The sequence below is a fragment of the Xyrauchen texanus genome, chromosome 34 (genome assembly GCF_025860055.1).
Source record: "Xyrauchen texanus isolate HMW12.3.18 chromosome 34, RBS_HiC_50CHRs, whole genome shotgun sequence".
Taxonomy (NCBI): domain Eukaryota; kingdom Metazoa; phylum Chordata; class Actinopteri; order Cypriniformes; family Catostomidae; genus Xyrauchen; species Xyrauchen texanus.
Genome location: NC_068309.1, coordinates 25131180 through 25152710, shown reverse-complemented (window position 1 = coordinate 25152710; position 21531 = coordinate 25131180). Strand labels below are relative to the sequence as shown.

The 21531-nt window shown below is 40.3% G+C and overlaps 1 protein-coding gene across 1 annotated transcript in view; it reads right to left on the bottom strand.

The window, feature by feature from the left end:
* Window positions 1-21531, bottom strand: part of LOC127628053 (teneurin-2-like) — a 390490-nt gene that overhangs the window by 89550 nt on the left and 279409 nt on the right. Inside the window, exon 6 of the mRNA XM_052104713.1 lies at window positions 833-1055. Within this exon, the coding sequence (XP_051960673.1) occupies window positions 833-1055 (223 nt within the window). The remainder of the gene's footprint in view (window positions 1-832; window positions 1056-21531) is intronic.

The window sequence follows — 21531 nt, the reverse complement described above, 5'->3', positions numbered from 1 at the left end:
TTAAATATGAACTCATTAATTTTCTATAATTTTATATATATATATATATATATATATATATATATATATATATATATATATATACACATTACCGGTCAAAAGTTTTGAAACACTTGACTGAAAATATTCTCATGATCTTAAAAATCTTTTGATCTGAAATTAGTTTAGTAGACAAAAATGTAATTGTGCCACCTTATACATTTATTTAGTTTTTGAAATTGACTACTTGGACCAAATAACAAAGAAAAGCTGTTTAACAATACTGTTTAAAAAGCATCCCAGGGTGATTCCTCAAGAAATGTATTGAGAAAATGTCAAGAAAAATGTCTGCAAATTCTAGGCAAAGGGTGACTATTTAAGATGCTAAAATATTACACAGTTTTGATTCACAACATAATTTCCATCGTTCCATTTATGTTATTTAAATTTAAATAGACTTTACTATTATTCTAAAATGTAAAAATAAATTTAAAAAATATTATAAAGAATGAGTGTTTCAAAACGCGATAGTGTTCTATATATATATATATATATATATATATATATATATATATATATATATATATATATATATATATATACTGTGTATGTATAGGGTTTAGCAACATAAAAAATGAACACAATAATATCACCCTTATCAGGGCATAAAGGTTAAAAGATCATTAACTAATCAACAAGAAGAATTAATGAAATCATATAAGTTTGACTGCAACATCACAAACCTTATTTTCGTGACAGTTAATGACGATTAAAAAAACATCTTTATTTTTTGCAGAAAAGGGAATTTAAGCAGTCCTAGCAGGCATGCTGCAGGGTTATTTGTGAAACTAACCTTGTTTCCAGCGGGACACTGCTATTGAGTGCCCAACTGTCCTGGAGCTGGACAGACTCAGGGGTGGATGGTCCATCTGCCAGGGCCGCATTTGACACATGGCTCTGGTTCCGACGGCAGGCCTGGGTGTTGCGGTTGAGGGAATTAGCTGACGACTGGTGGTGGTTGTGTGGAGGGTGCAGAGGAGGTCGAAGAACAGACTGACTGTGATGACTGGATGCACCTGAGAGAGAGAGAGAGAGAGAGAGAGAGAGAGAGATGAGAGGTTAATCAGGGTACTGTTTGTGGCATACTTTTTAGACAAATTCATAACAAAAAGTTGTCCAATGGTCAAGTTAATTTGATTCAAAGCAGCAGTTTACTGTTCCGTATGCAAGCATTAAAGATTTACAGCTGAAATACTGAGAGATAAAATGTCTGCAACAGACATAAAAATCGATTCTGAAAAATCAGATATAAGCAGACACAAAAGAAGACCGATAAAATCCATTGCTAGGAGGAGAACTAACACATATCTAGATTTTAATTAGGCTGAATACTCTGCAAGCATGAAAACCTTAAAGCAAAAATTTTATTTGAAATGTAAAACATTTTAAATGTCTTTTAGATCCTGGCACATTTGTACACTAAATTATTGATTTAATATTTATAATTTAACAAAGTAAAACAAATATATAGTGGACATATAGTCAATATTTTATTTAGCATTTTTTATTATTTTTTTATAAAGAAAATTAAAATTATATTTTAAAATGATTAATTTTTTTTTATTAATAAACATCTAATAAAACATGATTTTATGAATTGCAGTGGAAAAAAATAATAATTATATTTTAAACATTAAAGTAATATTTAATACAAAAATTTCAAATTGCATTAGCTGTAAAATGTATGAGAAATGATTTATTTCGATTTATTGTTTAAGAGTTGGGTACATTAAAGTGTTAATTGTTATTTACTTGGTCTTAAATGTGTAATTGTATCATGCTATCTTTATCAGGCAACTATGAATCTGAGTGGACATCCATGATGTGCAGAGTCCCACAAGGCTCAATTCTTGCACCTCTCCAGTTCAACATGTATATGCTCCCACTAGGCAAAATTATGAAAAAGAACCAAATTGCATACCATAGCTATGCAGACGATACCCAGATCTATCTAGCCCTTTCGCCAAATGACTACAGCCCCATAGTGTCTTTGTGCCAGTGCATTGATGAAATTAACTGTTGGATGTGCCAAAACTTCCTTCAGTTAAACAATGACAAGACAGTGGTCATTGTATTTGGCAACAAAGGCAAAATTCCAAAAGTGAATACATACCTTGACTCCAAGGGACTAAAGACAAAAAAATTAAGAAATCTTGGTGTCATTTTGGAGTCAGACCTTAGTTGCAGTAGTCACATCAAAGCAAAAATTAAATCAGGCTACTATCATCTAAAAAAATATAGCCAGAATTAGATGTTTTTGTATTTTGGACTTCCCAAACAGACCATTAGACACCTGAAGCTCATTCAGAATGCTGCTGCCAGGATTCTCACCCGAACCAAAAAATCTGAGCATCCAGTTACATTTTGAATTGATTTGAAAGCATTATTACTCATTTATTAGCCTAGTACCTAAATACATTTCAGATATGCTTGATGAATATAAACCAAACAGACATCTCAGATCATTAGGATCAAGTCAGTTAAACATACATAGGGTTCACTCAAAACAAGCTGAGACAGCATTTAGCTGCAATGCCACCCGCAGCTGAAACCAGCTTCCAGAAGAGGTTAAATGTGCCCCAGCAGTAGCCACATTTAAATCCAAACTGAAAACATTTGTTTAGCTGTGCATTATCTAACTGAGCATTGTGCTGCATTTATTGATTTCACTGAATCATTTTGCTTTTGTCTTTCTTTCATTTTGATTATTCTATTTTATTCAAATAAAAAATTTTTATATAACTTTTTTTTTTGTTATCCTCTGTTTGATCAGGGAAGGTTAACAAATATTGAAGTGAATGTTAACAATTTTTGGTTATCCTCTGTTTAATCAGGAAAGTTTAACAACAGTTACAGATGGTGTTAACAACTTAGTTTCTATCCCCCTAACCCTAACCCTACCCTACCCTACCCCCACCCCTAAACCTAACCCTCATAGAAACCTTTTTGCGTTTAGTATGTTTAATAAGCCATTTCCCTCGTGGGGAACGCTGGCTGGGCCCCACAAGGTAGGTGATCTCAGGTTTTACTATCCTTGTGGGGACATTTGGTCCCCACAATGTAGTATAAACATGTACACACACACACACACACACACACACACAAATATTTGCCCGACCCGATGATATCTGCAAGCAATGCAATCAAGAGTGTCCAGAGGTTTAACAGATGCTTAAAATAGTCTGGAGTGCTTCCTGTAAAATTGAAATTATCAGCACCGACTACCATAAAGGCCTGGGTTTATAGGTGTTCTTTATTCCACCCACCTTTATTTGTTTACTTTTTAATGACTGCAAATTTTTCAAAGATCACACAGAAAATATGATAATGCACATTTCACACAATCTACCGCACCTCCTGACATCAGTGCATAAGGCCAAACGGAAGCTAGTTTTTCAAGGAGCCTGTGAAATGAAGGGGAAAGCAAGGGATTCAAAGCGCCTTTGTGTCCCGTTAGAAGAGGTTCAGAGATAAAAAAAAAAAAAAGGATTTGAGACTGACGGGAGATCGGCTACGGTCTGAGGGCCAGGCCTGTGTAATCTCTCCACATGCAGTATGTCAGAGAGCTCTAAAAACGGAGCGCGACAAACCAGGCCAGGCACAAAGCCCCATTCTCTCAGCTTACAGCGCCAGAGGAACTCTGGAGGAACTCTCCGGCTCCAACAATGGTGCTCAAAACACTGGATTATTGCCCAATGACATGCCCATCAAAGCTAGCCTGGCTACTCTCTATATTCTCACACAAAAGCATGGAGGAACTTGTGCTTTTAATATGCTTAATGCACTGCCTCGACCATGGCGTCTTTCTTTGTTTTTTTATGGCAACCTGGCGTAGTCGGCCAAAATTGATGTGACAGCCACAGAAGAAGGGGGCTTGTAATGGACTGATGTGACAGTGGCCTTCAATAGAGAAAGGCTCAGGCCAAATAAAAGGAGAGCATAGTGGGATTCTTTTCTCTTTCACATGTGAGAACAACACAACAAGAGCCTCAGTATGAAATGGTGGAATCAAAGAGGGACAATAGGCCACTCCTGTGCCTCCAATATACAGAATGTGGATCATACGGTGCACAGCCAGTGAAGGGGGCTAAAGTCAGTTGAGTTATGCAGAGATTACAGGTGACTGCTGTTATTAGTGCTGCGTTATATAGAAAAGCTTAAATACGAAACCTCCCACTATAACATGTAGGTCCTGCCCAAACAGGAGGCTGGAGATAGGGGGCCATTTAAGAAGTCTGTGGAAGGAGATACTGCTTTGATTGCCGCACAGGGAGTGTATGAATGGCTGTACTGTCCATGAATTTGTTATCTGGAACTTTTTTTCTGATGAATGGTATGGCGACTTAAACATAAAAGAGGAGACAAAACAACATCAAGTTCATCTGACATTTTCCTCCATGGGATATTCAGTACTCATGGGAAAATATTATTTTGGTTCAAAAACATTCCTGTAATGACTTCAGAAACAGTAAAGTAAATAAAGCTGGTGATTGAAATCACACATCACATGAAAAAGGAAAGTATGAGTAAAAGACAGGAATTATAGTTAGGAGATTTTAATTTTACATGCCTTGACGGGACACAATGAAGAATACAGAAAAACTTCTCCCTTGTATACTTCCACTCATAACTTAAATGGCCCAATTTCTTTATTTTTAAATGTATGCCTCTTAAAAATTACATAACCCACAATAAAGGAAATTAATAACTCATATCCCAAGGCATTTAGTCAAAAGCAGCTAATGTAGATTATTTTCTATTGAAATTATTTTAATATAGGCAATAACAAAATTTCAACCTGTATTACAGTAGTTTATGAGGGATTGGAGGTTTGTAAAACAGTCCTAGTGGTTCTATATAAGATCTTAAACTTCCAAAATAGATTACTTTCACAATTTCATGACACCAGCATTTGTAAGGTCACACAGACTGCTCTCTTACAGTGTGAGCTCATTCCCTCATGAAAATTTCCGCTTACAACACTGGCTTCATAATACCCGATATATTGGGACAAGAAACAGCTGTGAATCTATTCTGTCCTCTGCCACTCATTTATTTCCCAACAGCCTCCATCACTCTCTTTACACAAGGCTGTGTTTCTTTTTCCCTGAGCTTTTCCGCTCTTCACCATTTAGCAGTGTTTATGAATAATTGAGTTTTGATTCAGTGAGCATGCGGCGGAGGCAGACAAAATAGTCGACAAGCAACAGAGAAAAAGCGACACTATACAGCCTCACTAAAGGCCTATTCGTCTGACTTGAGGATTCCTGTTCTTCCAGCCAGTCTTTATCCTTCTCAATAAAACAAAGATATGCATTTACATTTAAAGGCATATCAATAAGAAACTGAAGACATCACATTGAAAATATCCTCTGTTTGGCTTCCTCTGCATACGTAAATAGACGAAAAGAAAGATATACAACGTGCATCCCTTCCCTGCTCCCATTGCACATAGACGATAGTAAGCAATTGGTTTAGTTACTTTTACATAACCATAGGGTTCCCACACCATTTGTCCAACAGATTTCCATTACTTTTCCAGTTGTCTAGATTACTGGATAAGGTATAAAAAAATAAATAAATATATATATATACATAAATACAATATATATATATATATATATATATATATATATATATATATATATATATATATATATATACAGATAATTAAAATGCATTACACTCTTGTGGCAGAAGAGTTATTCATTGATAAGGCTATACAAAAAGCAGCTTTAGAATACATGAAGCATTTTTTCTTTACGTAGCCAGTGTATTCACAACACAAGTGTGACAGGGCGGAGGGCAGGGCCGGGTCGTGATTCTACACACCCGGCCCATTTTGTTGATGAGATTAACACTGACCCCTCAAAAGTTAAAATTTAAACTGCAAAATTGGAAATGTGAAAAGGGTCCATTTCTAGCCGGTAAAAGTAGATTTAGCAGAGTATTCCTAAAATATTTGTCCATGACTTTTCCACACATGGAAATTAAATATTAAAATTCCCTACTATTTCCAAGTTTTTCATATCTGTGGAAACCCTGGAACCAGGAACAACATCTTTCTAATCTACAAAGACAGAAGCGAGTGTGAACGGGCCCAAAGAAAGGAGTCTGTGTTGGTAAAACGGAGACGGAATGGAGGTAGGACAACAGCTCTGCGTGGCGGATTCTTGTTTCCAGCGCATGGCAATGGTGAAATTACTGCAGCCAGGCTCTGCTAGGCTATAGGCCATGCCATGACAGGGATTAAAATAAATTGCACAACATGAGCGGTGGGAACGGTGGAAAAACAATAGGAGTAAAAGCATAAATGTCAATTTGGAATGATAAAATACACAATCTAAATGTGGCAGGCGGAGCCTGGAGACAGAGCGGGGGTAATTGAGCTCTGTGCTACTGAGTCGAGTGTTTATAGAAAGAGAGAGAAAGAGAGAGATATGAGGTGTTATGATTGGTGGGCAACCACCTTCTGTCTTTCATCCATCCGCAGACTAATTCTCTACGCACGAACCAGGTGCTTAGTTCTCTTGCACGACATATCAGGCTAGACGGTATATGACAACCAGCAATATTTTAGTATTTCACTGAGTGGGAGTGCGGGAACCTTGTCAACAGCATGTTCACACTATTATTCAAAGATATGAATAAAGAAGATTTAACTGATATACAAAATACGTATATAGTATTTCCTAAACATAATAGGGGAGAAAGGCAACTTGTCACACTTTTTATTCCAGTGAAAATTTCTAAGAGGCTGTTTATTTGGATGTCAATTTATGCATAGCCATATACCTTAAAGTCTTAGCGGCGAAAAAGTTTTGAAAAGTTTGCCCAGGAAAAAAGGTACAGTTTATTGTTGACCTTTTGTGAGCATGTTGTCACAGTATATGGGGCAAGCTGTCACAATGGAACTTGACACTAAACCAGTGAAGTAGGTTTCATGTAAACATTGGTGAAGGTGTACTCCCCTCACAATCACCAAAACAAAATCTATGCCTATTTTAAATCTATGCCTGCACTAAACATCATTATAGGCTTTCCAGCTATATTTTTAAGTAAAACAATTATTAGGCACAAAATGATTAATGAAACAACAACAATTTTAAAAGTAATTTAATTAAACATAAATTGTACATGTGACAACATGCCCCAACTAACAATACATTTGTCCTAAGAACAAATTTAAACCTTTCGGTAAAAATCTCTCTTCATAATATAGTTGATGCTTGCCTTTATGTTTTCCAGTGTATTTTGAATATATTCACTTGTTTACCCAACTGCTATAGCAAAAATCTGATGATAGTGAAAAGAAAATTACTTGTAAAATTCACAAAATTCTCCTAATTTATGAGGACTTTGAACTAAGTGTTTGAAACCAACATACAAAACCTCTGGTAGAGAACACACTTTTTTACAATAGGACTTTGACTCGAAATCATAATGTTAATGAGACATACCCCATGTGACAACTAGTCCCTGTGTCCACTTTATATGTACAAAATAAAATAAATGTTGAGCAATTGCACACACCATAATGAAGTAATGGTTCACATTGACGTCAAACTAAATACATAACAATAGCTATACAATACAATAGCTTAGACTGTCTAAGCGTAAGGCAAAAAATAGCTCAGTACTGGACACTAGTTGGCCTGTCCTTCCTGATCTTTCTTTTCTGTTCTAGGATTTAATTAGCAAGTCAGAGATTATAATGCTTTAAAAGAAACAGTGTATAATAAAAAGCGTAAAAGAGGGTGAGAGAGATCTTCTGTCTCCACCACATATTCACTGTTGCTCTTTCTTCTTATTTCTATTATTATTATTCATTACGTGTTTCACACGTTTTTAAAATATTGTTTTGCACGGTTTGATTTGATATGAAGCTCAGCTAAAAACACTTTGGCAATCCGAATGTACAAATATTTGTTTAGCCAATAAAGAACTTCAAACTGAAACAGAGAGAGAGATCCTCAATATTGTAAACACATCCTATGGTCAGTCTCAGACATTTCCTTAATTAGGGAGTAATAGCATTCTACTCTGATTACAAATTCAAACCAAATTCATCCTCCACGCATTCCCGAACGCATCAAAATTACATTCTTCAAACAGCTAATGTTTAGCCCCCTTAATACATCATTTATTCAGGCGATTGAGTGACACAAATGAAGACTCTTTATTCATCTCACAGACCATTGATGAAAATGTAGAGATCAAGGCATACCACAAACCTCTTACTCTTCTTACTGTTTTTTTTCCCCCAACAAGTCAAGACACTCCAGAAATAGCAAAAAGAACAACACAGAAACTACATATGAATAATTTATCGGCGGCATTAGCACGCTAAGAGCGCAGCTCTTTCCAGGAGCAGGGAGCACCGAGCCACACAGCAAGCTAAAAACTGAGTGAACAGGATGACTCGACAGGGAGAGGATGACAGAAAAAGGAAGGATGGAGAGGAAATCAGGGCTCAAAATAAGGAAGAACCTGTGGCCCAGGGCCTGTGTTTGAGAGTTTTGGGGCAGTGGACATAACTATCACTTGTTTTGTGTTGTCACTATGTCTTACATTTACAGATTTTGTAAACTTAAACAATTGGTTTTCTGTGATGTTTAAAAAAAAAAACGCCACCAAAGTAAGTTATTAAGTCCACTAAACTAGTTTTTATAAGAACTGTGAAAGTGACTGGTGCACATTGGAAGCATCAGTAAGAATGGGTTGAAAATTTGAAACAAATCAGTAATTATTCAGCATTTTTTTATTTTGCAATGTACGTCATATATTTGTCAGCAAAAATTAAATATAATACCCTTTGTACACCTGATGCACCCAATAACTTGTAAAAACGGCTTCAAATCCATAGATACAAAAATATCTGTATTATTTAATACAATGTTATTGCTGCAACAACTGCATATACAAATGTTAGAAACAAAAGATTGAATAGAATGAATATGTGACTTTACACCCCTAAAATGCATATGCAGGACGGAAAAAGACCCAGGGGAAAATTAGATGTTTATTCTATATAAAACTACTTATTTTTTCAAGGAAAAATAACTGTAATGATACATTTATTTATAATGTAATATTTTAAAATGGTTTATATAATTTTTTATAGTCGAAACATAAAACAGCCTGTATAACAATAATGTAGGGCATTTCCATGTTTGGTGGTGACATATAAAAAATAAACCTACCCACAAAAACACATACATATTATAAGTGCAATGGACTTTTTTATAATGTAGAATTTTTTTTTAATTAAAAACATAAAAAAATAAAATAAATCAGAAACCTGAAAACCGTATGTACTTAAATGTGAAACGTAATAGCTTTGTTTGTTGTTGGGAGTGATGAGGCCCACATATGCAGGGTTTTTTAGGGTTAAATTAGTAGACTAGAGACAAGAAACATTATGAGCTGCCTTTGAACTTCTTTAGTCAGAAGTTATTTAAATAAATAACAAATAAAATGCATCATTGATAATAATGAGAATATTTGTTTTTAATGTGCCGCTATGCACCGCTCACTTCTGGTGTAACAATTTTTTTTATCAAATATACAAATATGTTTGTTAACATAGTTATTTATAATATTTATGACGGAGCCAGTGAAAATGTTATCAGGGCAAGTAAAAAATTGCTTGGGAGAGTTTTGAAGCACCAGAGAAAGTCACTGAGAAAGGTGGAGCAAGACTGAGGGAATAGCTGAAGGAGAGCAGAACAGGAAAAGGAGCACTGACAAGACAGGTCTGCCAGGCGCACGTAAATCTCAGGCTCCTGAGCACACCTCGCCCATGTGGATGACACCTCTGAGACCAAGAGGCTTGAGCATGACCCAGCTCACTGCAGCATAATCACACACACAAGCGCGCAAGGGAGAAGAACATCAGTGCATACCAATTATACTTCCTTCAGGGGTGGGAGGAAGGGAGGGGCTGCAGTCAGAGCACAGGCGAAACAGACCATCTGGCACACCAGCTTCAATGTATGCTGCCACCATAGTCCTGTCCTGTATACCAAATAACTTGTCCACTTTAGATGTGCTGACACTACTCAATGAATTGTAATGTTATGCAAGAGCAGAATATTTGTAATTTTTAATACTACATAGGAACTCACGATTGCTGAATTAAGCACTTTTTATTGGTATCAGCTAGAATTTGGGATAAAATAATATATATATAATATTTACCCTCACAATACTGTATCAATATTCTATTGTTACATTTCAAGTCAAGTCAAGTGGTTTTTATTGTCGTTTCAACCATATACAGTTAGTACAGTACACAGCAAAACGAGACAACGTTCCTCCAGGACCATGGTGCTACATAAAAACAACAAAGGACCAACATAGGACCACATGAGACTACACAACGAAATAAAATACCTGTTTAAACTACCTATATGAACAGGACAATAGACAGTGCAGCGCCGACCAGTACTCAGTAGTGCAAAAAGATGACAGTTTCTAAAAATGTAAACATAACATACTATGAGATAATGTTCTATGCACATAGCAGTTATTGAGGTAGCAGACAGTTATAAAGTGACAGTAATTAAAGTGCAACTCAGGACACGTGTGTGTCAAACCAGTCTCTGAGTATTGAGGAGTCTGATGGCTTGGGGGAAGAAGCTGTTACACAGTCTGGCCGTGAGGGCCCGAATGCTTCGGTACCTCTTGCCAGACGGGAGGAGGGTACAGAGTTTGTGTGAGGGGTGTGTGGGGTCGACCACAATGCTGGTTGCTTTGCGGATACAGTGTTTTTTGTAAATGTCTTTGATGGAGGGAAGAGAGACCCCAATGATCTTCTCAGCTGTCCTCACTATCCTCTGCAGGGCTTTGCGGTCCGAAACGGTGCAAGTCCCAAACCAGGCAGTGATGCAGCTGCTCAGGATGCTCTCAATAGTCCCTCTATAGAATGTAGTGAGGATGGGGGTTGGGAGATGTGCTTTCCTCAGCCTTCGAAGAAAGTAGAGACGCTGCTGGGCTTTCTTGGTGATAGAGCTGGTGTTGAGGGACCAGGTGAGGTTCTCCGCCAAGTGAACACCAAGGAATTTGGTGTTCACCTTGTGCTCTCCTAAAGTCAACAACCATCTCTTTTGTTTTGTCGACATTCAGGGACAGGTTGTTGGCTCTACACCAGTTCGTCAGCCGCTGCACCTCCTCTCTGTATGCTGACTCGTTGTTCTTGCTGATGAGACCCACCACGGTCGTGTCATCGGCGAACTTGATGATGTGATTCGAGCTGTGCATTGCTGCACAGTCGTGAGTCAGCAGAGTGAACAGCAGTGGACTGAGCACACAGCCCTGGGGGGCCCCAGTGCTCAGTGTGGTGGTGGTGGAGATGCTGTTCCCGATCCGGACTGACTGAGGTCTCCCAGTCAGGAAGTCCAGGATCCAGTTGCAGAGGGAGGTGTCCAGGCCCAGCAGGTCCAGCTTTCCAATCAGGTGCTGGGGAATGATTGTGTTGAATGCTGAGCTGAAATCTATGAACAGCATTCGAACGTATGAGTCCTTATTGTCTAGGAGGGTGAGGGCCAGATGGAGGGTTGTGGTGATGGCATCGTCCGTTGAACGGTTTGAACGATACGCAAACTGCAGTGGGTCTAGTGAGGGGGCAGCTGGGTCTTAATCTGCCTCATGACGAGCCTCTCGAAGCACTTCATGATGATGGGTGTAAGTCGCGACGGGACGGTAGTCGTTGAGGCAGGACACTGAAGACTTCTTTGGCATGGGGATGATGGTGGTGGCCTTGAAGCACGTTGGAACAACGGCGCTGCTCAGAGAGATGTTGAAGATGTCGGTAAGAACATCTGCTAGCTGGTCTGCACATCCTCTGAGCACTCTGCCAGGAATGTTGTCTGGTCCAGCAGCCTTCCGTGGGTTGACTCTACGTAGAGTTTTCCTCACATCTGCCGTGGTAAGACAGAGCACCTGGTCGTTGGGAGGAGGGTGGACTTCCTCGCCATCACGTCGTTCTGCACTTCAAACCGAGCGTAGAAGTCGTTCAGCGCATCTGGAAGGGAGGCATCTTTGTCACAGGCAACTGATGTTGTCCTGTAGTTGTCGATGGCCTGGATGCCCTGCCACATGCGCCGCGTGTCACCGCTGTCCTGGAAGTGACTGTGGATTCTCTGGGCGTGTCGCGCTTTGCCTCTCTGATTGCCCGTGACAGTTTGGCCCTAGCTGTTCTTAGGGCTGCCTTATCGCCTGCTCTGAAGGCGGAGTCTCGGACCTCAGCAGCGTGCGCACCTCCGCAGTCATCCACGGCTTCTGGTTGGAGCGTGTGGTGATGGTCTTGGAGAAAGTGACATCATCAATGCACTTGCTGATGTAGCTGGTCACTGATGCTGTGTATTCCTCCAAGTTGGTAGAATCGCCATATGTTGCAGCCTCCCTGAACATGTGCCAGTCAGTACACTCAAAACAGTCCTGAAGAGCAGAGATGGCTCCTGCTGGCCAGGTTTTCACCTGCTTCTGAAGCGGTTTTGTGCGTCTGATCGAGCGGTCTGTATGCTGGAATTAACATAGCCGAGGTGGGGGCGGGCTCCGCCCGGCACGCGCCTGGGATGTTTGTGTAAACAAGATCAAGCGCGTTAGCCCTCTCGTTGCAAAGTCCACATACTGATGGAATTTAGGGAGCACTGTCTTGAGATTTGCATTGTTGAAATCTCCGGCGACAATAAACAGTCCGGTCGGGTGAGCGTTCTGCAGTTCAGCTCATAGCCCCATACAGTTCACAGAGCGCTTCCTTAGCGTTAGCGCTGGGGAATGTAAACTCGGTTATGCAAACAGTGGTGAATTCCCGTGGTAGATAAAAAGGTCTGCATCTAACAGTCACAAGCTCCAACAACGATGAACAGTAACTAGAGACTAGCATAGAGTTCTTGCACTATTCCGTGTTGATGTAAACACACAAGCCACCACCGCGAGTCTTACCGCAGAGAGCTGTATTTCTGTCGGCACGAAACGAGGCGAGCCCGTCTAGCTGAATGGCGGCATCCGGAACTCTGTCGCTGAGCCACGTCTCCGTGAAAACAAAGACGCAGCAGTCTCTAAACTCACGCTGCGTAGCCTGCTGGAGTCGGATATAGTCCAGTTTATTGTCCAGGGAGCAAACATTTGAGAGCAGGATAGACGGGAGATAGTATGGCTATCAATAGCCATACTATTGATAATATTACAATTACAATTATAATAATAATAATATTGACCATCATATCGGATATTGGTCAAAATATAAAATAATAATATAATCTCAGCCTCAGCATTAAAATCTTGAGTACTAAAAATAAATTGTCACTAATGTGATTATGCTGTTTCTTGTGCCAATGAGGAATAAACAGTTATAATTCATTCATGCACTTTGATGTATATTTTTATACAGTTGTCTATATCACCTTTATGTTAAATGTCTGCGAGTGTTTCACATTCACAGAAGAAAAACAACTGCATGGTGTCGTATAATGAAACTTAATTATAAAAGGATTATGGAACATGAAATGCAAATATCTATGCCATATAATTGTGGCTTTTTTAACATAACGATAGGCCCATACTTCCACTTTCATGACCCATTTCACAAAGAGGTAGCACATACCAAATGATCAGTCTGTTTTTTTTTCACTGCACTGATCGATACAAATATGATGTAAATATCAAAGGCTTCCTTTCTGCCTATTTTTAACAAGTAAGGAAAGCATCCCAGTTAATTAACTCTTGCAGCTTAAAAAGGCATTAGAGCTTGATGTTAAAATACTATAAATGGAATCTACATAATTTCACAACACACAACTGTTGTCTGCCAATGTGTGAATTGCCTAAAATATCGACATGATCATGCAGCACGTCTAATTAAGTAAAGGAAAGCGGTGAAAAAATATTTCTAAAACCTGATCTAACAAATTATATAGATAACATATCTAGATGACACACACACACGTGCGCGCACGCGCACACACGCACGCGCACACACAAAGCACACAGACTCCCACATTAAGTACATTCTTAGACACAGACACACAGCAACAACAGTATGTGAAAATAAAAAGAGAGAGAAGGGAAAAAAAATAACTCTGAAATCCAGGTTTTATAACAAACACATGAAGAGAACACAGAGACTAAATCTATTTTTGGTTTGTTTAGTGTGAATGATGGTTGTTGCTGGAATATGAGCTGTAAACCAATTACATTTAATGCAAATAAATTCAAATAAACAGCAGTTACTTCAAGAAACTTGTCTTGTTAATTATTGTCTGTATTCAAAGGCTAATAATAAAATCATTAGATTTAGACTAAAAATATTAGAAAAGCGTGATTTTATTTCCACTTTTATATTACGTCCAATGTCTATGATGTCCATCTCACTAAATTTGAAGGTTATAGTTCATATTCAATGGTGTGAAACTTTCACTTTTAATTAAAAAAATAAAATAATAAAAAAAATTGTTTTACTTAAGTCAAGGTCATTTTCCTATTGTGCTGTTCTGCAGTGAAGATCACAGCACAGCCCATAAGATGAATAATAATCACAATTACTATTATTATTATTAAAATATTTACAAATAGGCAGAAGAACCCCTAACCAGACGACTAGTACTTACAGCAGAATTTATACTTTTAAATTAATTCTAATCCCACATTTGAATTTATTAAACTATGAAGTGTAGCATTAGAAAGCATGATGAAAGTATGAAGTAGATAATCATGTGTGTCAAATAAAAACACTACACTTAATGAAATGCTTGGAAACACAAATTTCCATTTTATATCTAACAAAATGTTATAACATAAAATGAGAGAGAGAGAGAGAGAGAGAGGCAGATGGTGTAAGGGTGGAAGCAGAGCAGTACAACCATCTCAGAACCCTTTCCCATGGCAGACTAAGTACACTTACAAATAACACTCATCAACCACACAAACAGACATCTATGCCAGTGATCATAATTTTAGGTAGACAACATCCAATAACATATAGGTAAAATCATTATGGGTTATGGGTGTAAAATATGATACGAACCAAACACTCAAATACACTCTAAAAATTATAATAATACTATTTAATTAAAGTCTAATCAAGCACATCACTATACTCCTACAGTAATTAAGAGTCATTGATAAATAACAATCAATGAAAATGGTTTTCAATGAAATGCATGACATCTTTTGCATGTTATAGCACTTCACTTTGAATTCTGAGGCCACTGCTCTGCTGAACAAACAGACAATTACTGTACTTATTTTTGAAACATTTAGCAGACAATATCCATTAAGAGTGAAGCCAACTGTACATTGGCCCAGAGCAATTTGAGGTTAAATGCCATGTTTAAGAGCACAAAGTTGAAAAGCAGAACCATACCATGACGTAACGTTTTAGAGGTTAAGTTTATATCACTCAAAAAATATTCATTCAAAGAATTTGATACTTTCTGTACTAAGCTAACCTTTCACCTAGTCAATGTTCAGTATGATGAACAAATTGTCTCCCTTCCTTACTTTAAACACCCATAATAATGTGTTATGGACGTGACCATTACAGACATGTCATATCAAATCATATGGAAAATCAATGGGTGAATAAATAACCTTCGAGCTACAACGCACATTTGTTTACATGTGTACTCTAAATTCTTGAGGTAATTTAAAGAGAGAGAGAGACAGAGAGAGAGAGAGAGAGAGAGAGAGAGAGAGAGAGAGAGAGAGAAAGATAGACTTGAGTCGGTTTCATTTTATTATGGCTCATTTTTTTGCTTTAATTTTTTGTAATCTTTTTTCCTTTATGTACGACATTTTTATTGTTTTTTCATGATCCTTTTTGTCTTATATGAAAAGTTTACATTGTATATTTTGTCTTTTTTATACTATGTATGTGCGTTGTTTTGATCTGTGTTTATTTTGCACTGCTTTATTGTATGCAGCTCAGCTGTAAAACCTTTGACAATACGAATGTACAAATATTTGTCATGAAATAAAGCACCTTAAAACTGAAACTGAGAGAGAGAGAGAGAGAGAGAGATGAATTAATAAATAGATTAATCTAAGCGGGTGCATGGCTTGTTTATTAATATCCTATCGAAAAGGACACGCCTCTCATGTTGATGTATTTCCCTCCTCGCTCTTGTGCACGCTGTAACTGGTCACAAATTAATTTCTGAGGTGTTTCCCAAGCCTTGATTTTCGGATCAAATTCCCACTTTATTCCCACTAATTTGTGTAATTTTACACTTTATAAGTATATGTAAATTTCTCTTATGAAAAAAGTGCTACAAAAAATACAAATAGAAACACACTGTGCTAGTCAGTTTTAAGTGCATTATTTATTATAATATAGCAATGCTAACATAAATATTGAAAAGCAAACAAACTATATACAATAACAAATGAACAAAAAAAAATGTATTCATGTAATTTTACAGTGCAATGGCAAAAATGAATGCTGAAAGACAGAACGCATTCAGGGAGAGGAAGAAAAATGATGAATATATCAAACAAAAGGAAATGAAAATAAAACAGGCCGGAAGAATGAGAAAGAAGGAAACACAGTTGAAACAAGAGATGGTGTCAGAGCGCTTGCAAGACAAAGGCAGATAAAAAGGGATTTACTGAAAAAAATCCCAGGTTCCTAGCTCACCTAAGAGATCTCAGTTTAAAACAAGACAGTCTCCAGGCAAGGCAGTGAAACGAGCATGCAAAGTTTTCCCAAATAGCCCTCACAAAAAAAGCTAAAAAAGAAGATTCAGAAAAGGCATTTGACAATGTCCATCCTAAAGTCCTACCGCTGTTTCAAAAGGGAACATCCAGAACCTGCAATTGGGAAATGTCCTGGTTACTTTCATAACCTCCATTCCCTGATTTAGGGAACGATATGTTGTGTCGATGTAGTGACACTAGGGGTCGCCCTTGGGAGCCCCAAACACCTCTGATCTTTGAGAAAAAGCCAATGGGAATTGAGAGGCAATTGTGTGGAAATCACATGGTCTTACTGAGTCTTGTCGGCAGTGTCACATGTGGAGAAGTCCCCATGGTAGGTCCTACCCAGAGGGGATGCTCTACAAACACGACAACCGGTGGCAGAAGGGAACTCTGCCCAAGGAAGATGCGGGTTTACCAACAGGGAAACTATCTTGGGAAGATACATCACATAGGGTTACAAACCAAGCAACCAGTGCATGTGGAGCACTGACACCAGAACAGGGCCTAATAGCACACGTCCTTTCTCTGCAAACTCGTCTGCCACAGGGCTAAGGAGGAAGGAAATCCAGGTACACGACCTCGTGAACATGGCTGGGGGTAAAAAGTGCACGTCTCCCCCCTCCAGGAGCGGAAAAGTGCTGTATGCAAGCGGTACACCCAGCCAGCTGTCCTGCAATCTTAATTGTTCTTACCTGACCACACATGGGATGAAACTGGCTCAACCCGGAGATCCTTGCAAATTTATTGGGTGTTGCCCAGCCCGCCGCTCTGCAGATGTCTGCTAAAGAGGCACCATTGTTCAGGTCCCTGGAGGCCGCCACACTCCTGGTAAAATGTGCTCGTAGCCCAAGGGTGGAGCCTCAGCCACCTTGGCGATTTAAATTTGCTACCAACACATACGGACCAACACATACTTGCCCTTGATCAATGTCCGATGCCTCTGTAGGGCTAGAAAAACTGCCAGCAACTCGAGGCAGTTGATATGCCAACGCAGTCATGGCCCTGTCCAGGAGCCAGCGGCTGCGCACCCATTGCACACGGTGCCCCAGCCACGCTTGGAGGCATCTGTCATAGAAACGTAAGGTCCGTCCAAGGGCTGAACAAGAGGCGGCTGATTGGCGTGATGTTCACGCGATGTGTGGCGGGGCGCCATGCCCATCTCGAGACTCGAGTCTGAAGCCAGTGCTGAAGCGATCACATATGCATCAACCCAAGTGGCGTGACTGCCGCCGAGGAAGCCATATGCCCCAGGAGCCTCTGAAATTGCTTCAGTGGAACCGCCGTTCTCTGCCTGAAAGACTTTAGGCATTTCAGCACTGTCTGAGCACACTCTCTCGTGAGGCGTGCCATAATAGAGACTGAGTCTAACTCCAACCCTAGAAAAGATATTCTCTGTACTGGGGAGAGCTTGCTCTTTTTCCAGTTGACCCGAAGCCCCAACCGGCTGAGGTGCCTGAGCACCAGGTTCCTGTTCGCACACAACAAGTCTCGAGAGTGCGCTAGGATCAGCAAGCCATCGAGATAGTTGATGCAGATGCCCACCTCCCTTAGTTGGGCAAGGGCTGCCTCTGCAATTTTTGTGAAGACGCGAGGTGACGGACAGACCAAAGGGGAGGACCTTGTACTGTTACTCCCGGCCTTCGAAGGCGAACTGCAGAAAGGAACTGTGCCGAGGTAAAATCAAAAAGTGAATGTATGCGTCCTTCAGGTCTATCACCATGAAACAATCTTGATGCCGGATGCTCGCTAGAATGCATTTCTGCATCTTGAATGGGAGTCTGTTCAAGGCCCGGTTCATTACTTGCGGAACCCCTCCGCAGTGCCGTGCCTGCCATAAATTTGCGCTGTCCATGATCATGACAACGACAGCCGTAAACACCGGGTGTGTGACCCAGGGAGTCAGGAAACCACTCTTTTTCTGAGATTGTGGATCCACAGCCCCTCTGGCATGTGGCGAAATTAGAAGGAAAGGGAACAAAAGGTTCTCCACCCGGCCCTCCACCGGGGGATGGAGTGGTCTTCTTACCAGCTCATAGTTTGCAGCAGGTCTCCACAACCCTGGGTCGCCCATCTCAGGGAGCTTAGAAGCCTTCTTCGGGTTCTTGGCGGCGGGCCATGAGATGGGGTGCATCTGCTTCCTGCGGGTGGCTCTACCCAGTGTCATCACTGCAGGGGGATGCCCCTGGTGATGAGCTGACAGACTGTGGGATCTTGATCCGCACCAGGGCAGGATATGCTGAATAGCCTCCATCTGCTTCTTTCGTAAAGTCCTCAACGGTGTTGCCGAATAAGACAACCTGGGAGATGGGGGCGAGATTGGTCACGAGTGCAGCTCCTGCATCAATCCCAGGTCACAACTACCCTCGTGCAGTTCTCTTAGTGCCTTGGTGCACCTACTGGAGAGCCATGGCATGCAGGGCGGGGGCGGCCTGTCCAGCGGCACTCTAAGCCTTATGGTTCCGCCAGGTGGCACAGGTGCAATTGCCTTATTCACCAGGGGGATCGCCGAGTACCCCCTGGCAGCCCCACGATTGAGTGTAGTGAGAGCGGAGGAGCTCAGAGATCAGGCCCGGGCAGTAATAGTTGTCCCCACAACGTAGTGAACTAATCATGCACCTCTGGGAAGAAAGGGACTGGGACGGGGCATGGCCGTGAGCACTGTTCTGAGTCCAGGAACAAATAGTCAAGCCACAAGGTTTCAAGTTGGGGTGGAGGGTTCCCGGAGAAGCAGCTCCCATTGGGGTCCCCAAATCGCCCCCAGTGCTAACCGACGCGGCCTCATACCTGTAGGTAGAAGGACCGAGGCGGGTAGCTGCTGGGGTGGCTTTCCATCTAAGGAAGGAAAGCCGCAACCGCAATGTTGCCATGTGAGAACATGTGTCTGTGTCTCCGCGTGGACAGTGCCCAAGCACGTGTGACAGTGATCGTGGCCTACCGGAAGCGCAGAGGTAACGATCTCAACCAGGAGTTACACACAGACGGAAAGTCATCTCTAAAAAGAAGCTCTCTGTCTTTTATTTGCAAGAATATATACTCTTTTAGGCTGTTAAAGCGGCCAGGGGTTTTCTATGCACTCAACCGGGCGCACGAGGGGGAGAAATTGCTGTAATGTGCTGTAAATCCAACAGCATGCATAGGTGAATGGACTGGCAGAGGAATTCAGCTCGCTGAAACACAACCCTTCGGCTCAGAAGAAAAAATCTGAATGAGTGGTTATGAGCCAGCTCCTTTTATACCTGTATGTCTGGGGGAGTGGCATGCAAATTTCACTCGCCAATTCCCATTGGCCTTTTCTCAAAGATCATAGGTTCTTGGGGCTCCCAAGGGCGACCCCTAGTGTAACTACATCAACACAACTTTGAGTGAGTGACAGATAGGGAATCAAAGTTTGCTGAGCTCTGGCCATCCCATGTACTCCTGTTTTCAGACACGCCAAGGAATGCGTGCCTTTGCCGGTACCACGGAAATATCAATTTAGCCCTGGACTGTGTGCATCATGTGATACCAAGGTAAGCATTTCAAAGCACACAGAATTTTATTGAGGCTGTAGTCTGAAGCCAAGACAGGCCTCAGTGCATGTTAGGCCAGTATGCTGAGTGCAAAAATAATGAGCTCTTGGAAATGCGTACCCTCTGTCACATCCTTGAGGAAGACAAAACAATTAAGGTCACCTGGTATACATGGGAAGCAACAGGAGGACTGCCACGTAAGGTAAAAAAGAACGGCACACTGGGGGATGATTTTTATTTTCTCAAGGCAGCCTCCTCTAAGTTTTTGCAGCACTGTTTCATCAAAAGACAACAAAGAGCCTATTTTCAGACGAGAAAATCCCAATCAAAGTCAAACAATGAAACTGTGGTGCTGCAAGTTGACTTTGCAGAAGACTACACAGATCAAATCCAATCTGCACACTGGCATCAGAAACAGATTATGATATTTACATCTGTTCTATGGTCTGATGGAGATCCAGAGTCATATGCCATTGTGAGTGACAGCTTGGAACATGACAACATTCCTCACCAAGATCACAGAACATGGTCAATAGAAACATCCTGTTATAAGACAGCTTCACATATTCAATTTAAATTTAAAGTTAATCTGGTGTTTCTTGTCAACCATTTTCCAGGAGTGGTTCTCAAATTTAAGTGTAGAGTGGCCACAAGCCATGGCAAAGTTGCGGTGTGGGGGCAACATTAAAATGGGTAGTTAATACAGATGATCTCAGCAGACAGGCAATCCTTACAGATGCTGCATCATTTTCAACCAGAAGAAGTTCAAAACATTGAAATAAAACTGATCACATCCATTGACAAAGAGATTTCACAGAGTATGCTGGATAACAGGTGGGCCAATACCACAGCTGTTCCAGACACTAAGTCCATCCATCACATTGAACCAGTATCCTGGGGAAAAATGGGTCACAAAATCTACACAGAGGCAGAACAGTCAGGTGTCCACACATTTCTGCTCTCAGAGGCCACATCTCCTGATGCCACTGAACACCAGTCCCCTGAGTCCCAGTTAACTGCTGTAAAGAAAATAACAGGTCCTTGATTTATTTCAAGGCAAAAAAAATAAAATAAAACAAACTTTCTGACAGTTTGTTGGACTTGTACATGACCAAGACCATGAAGCACTTGCACTTTTTTTTGATAATTTTTTTTTTTTTTAGATGAAATTATGACGTTGGATTGGTGCACATCTTGCCTTTGGTGGAGAACAAAGCTTGGGTGACACCAGACAAATTTATTCACACTTTGAATCCACAAGTCGACAATAGGGGAAGGTATC